The 2,690-nt window shown below is 38.1% G+C and overlaps 1 protein-coding gene across 1 annotated transcript; it reads right to left on the reverse strand.

The window, feature by feature from the left end:
* Positions 1 to 340: 340 nt before the first annotated feature.
* Positions 341 to 1,891, reverse strand: LOC131640020 (uncharacterized). Its single transcript, XM_058910438.1, has 2 exons — positions 1,256 to 1,891; positions 341 to 1,153 (listed from the first exon to the last, which is right to left on the reverse strand). Exons 1-2 carry the CDS (start codon positions 1,889 to 1,891, stop codon positions 341 to 343), a joined length of 1,449 nt encoding a protein of 482 aa, XP_058766421.1.
* Between the last annotated feature and the right edge of the window lie 799 nt (positions 1,892 to 2,690).

The following is a 2,690-nucleotide window of genomic DNA, read 5'->3' on the forward strand; positions in this document are numbered from 1 at the left end:
TCACACTTGGACAACTTTGCATACAACTTCTTCTCTTTCAAAACTTGTAATACTAATTTCAAATGTTCAACATGCTCTTCTTCCGTCTTAGAATAAATCAGAAAGTCATTAATAAACACCACAACAAACCGATCCAAATAATCATAAAAATCACGGTTCATGTATTCCATAAATACTCCCGGCGCATTAGTAACACCGAAAGGCATCACCAAATATTCATAAGGTCCATAATGCGTTCTGAAACCGACTTCTTCATATCTTCATCTTTCACTTTAATTTGATGATAACCCGACCTCAAATCAATCTTACTAAACACACGAGCACCCACCAATTGATCCATCTAATCATCTATTCTTGGAAGTAGATACTTGTTCTTAATTGTTACTTTATTTAACTGTTTATAATCAATGCAAAGTCTCATGCTTCCATCTTTCTTCTTTATTAGAAACACTGGAGCTCCCCACGTAGATACACTTGGTTTTACAAACTTCTTTTCAAGTAAATCCTCCAGTTGCTTCATTAATTCCGACGATTCAGATGCAGACATCTTGTACAGTGCCATAGACACAGGTCTGGTACCAGGTACGAAATCAATCGTAAATTCAACTTCTCTTTCTGGCGGTATATCAGGAATTTTAGCAGGGGAAACTTCTGAAAATTCTCGCATCACCTGCAACTTAACAATTATAGCTTGATTCTTAATAGACAACGACGCCATTAACGAGAAAACCTGAACTTCTTCTTTCATTAACAGTCGCAATTGCCTAGCAGATAACAAATCAACTCCCTCCTCTTTAGGAGTAGAAAACCTCATTGACTTATCATAACAATTAATATGAACATGGTTATGCTCTAACCAGTTCATGCCTAAGATCACATCCAACCCTCTTAACGGTATATAAACTATATCAACAACAAAGTCTCTGTCAAAGATCGACAAAGGACACTTTAAGCACACAAGAGAAGTAGTCACCGATCCCTTAATTGGAAGATCAACAACCATCTCTCCATTCAAAGCAGACAACACAAGATTCAATCTTTCAACACATTCAGCAGCAATAAAATAATGAGTAGCACCAGTATCAATAATAGTGATTAAAGGAGTACTATTAATGAAACATTTACCTCTGATAAGCCCGTCCTCATTTCCTGTCTGAGTCCCATCCAAAGAGAACACCTTTCCACCAGTTTATGCCTGCTTCGGTTTCTGACACTGACCACAAATGTGCCCCTCTTCACCACAGTTGAAACAAACCATCTCCTTATGCCTGCACTCAGACATCGCATGTCTTATCTTACCACAACGGAAACACCTCTTCACTTCAGCAGTACACACATTACTCTTATGACTAGGTTTCCCACAATTGAAATAGACAATACCAGCAGGAGCATCTCCCCCACTAGTTCTCTGACCATGTGCAACTTTCTGCTTTCCTTTCCGAGCTAGAGCATCATAAGGCTTGCCACGATTCTGTTGGTTCTTACCCCTCCTTTCACTGACAATCTTATAATGTGCATTATTATCCTCCTCATAGATTCTGCAACTATCAACCAGATCAGCAAATACTCGAATCTTCTGGTAACCAACTGCCTTCTTGATCTCAGAGCGCAACCCATTCTCAAACTTGATGCATTTTGAAAATTCAGCAGTCGCCTCGCTATAATGCGGATAAAACTTGGCCAACTCAACAAACTTCGCAGCATACTCAACGATCAACTTATTCCCCTGCTTCAACTCAAGGAATTCAATTACCTTATTTCCTCGAACATCTTCAGGATAATACTTCCTCATGAACTCCCTAAGGAACACGACCCAAGTGATCTCCTCACCTGCAGTCTCCAATCTCTGATGAGTCTCTAGCAACCAGTCACCAGCCTCGACTGCTAGCATATGAGTTTCATACTAAACCTTATGTGCTGGAAAGTAGTCCATCACATAGAAGATCCTCTCAATCTCCTTCAACCAAGTCAACGCGCCATCAGGATCATAAGTTCCCTTGAAGGTAGGAGGATACTCCCACTGGAAGGTCGCCAAACTACGAGATCCAACATTCTCGTCAGCGTTCGGCTGATTCGCCATAGCATGAGCCATAGCCTCCAAAGCAGCAGCAATTACAGCATCATTCCTTCCAATCATTCCAACTTATCACTACAACATAAACAACATTTAGAACTAAGTAACAATACTCAATTATTAAACAATACTACGACTCAACGACTTGGTCGGACGGACCGACATGCTCTGATACCATTAATGTAACACCCTAAAAATTAGAGTATAAAAAATTAGAGTATAAAAATTAGAGTATAAAAATTAGAGTATAAAAATTACAATAAAAATTAGAGTATAAAAATTTTAACCAACACATGGGATATCGCATTTGCATCTTAATAACAACGACATAAATGCATTCAATACAGATACATAACACTTTTAAACAGATAAACTCGTATTCAACCTGTTTAGTCTCTTTAAGATAAATCAACTTTAATTAATCACGCAGCAGATTCACAACTTTAAACTTCAAATAAACATAGCATATTATTTCGACATAAAACAACTTTAGAAATAACAATTCTTAAAGGAATACAAATAAAAAATTCAACAACGGAAATAAATCAACAATAAGGAAGAAAACATGCGTTCGTCCCCCCGAGTGCAGCATATCAGAGCGACAACATTGGCTCGA

Source organism: Vicia villosa, unplaced genomic scaffold, assembly GCF_029867415.1.
Source record: "Vicia villosa cultivar HV-30 ecotype Madison, WI unplaced genomic scaffold, Vvil1.0 ctg.002896F_1_1, whole genome shotgun sequence".
Classification (NCBI taxonomy): Eukaryota; Viridiplantae; Streptophyta; class Magnoliopsida; order Fabales; family Fabaceae; genus Vicia; species Vicia villosa.

Bases quoted from the DNA above. Each gene is read 5' to 3' on its own strand.
- LOC131640020 (XM_058910438.1), bottom strand. From the start codon at position 1,891: ATGCTAGCAGTCGAGGCTGGTGACTGGTTGCTAGAGACTCATCAGAGA. The intron at 1,154-1,255 runs GTTTGTTTCAAC...GATGGGACTCAG, and splicing joins AGTGCAGGCATAAGGAGATG to ACAGGAAATGAGGACGGGCT.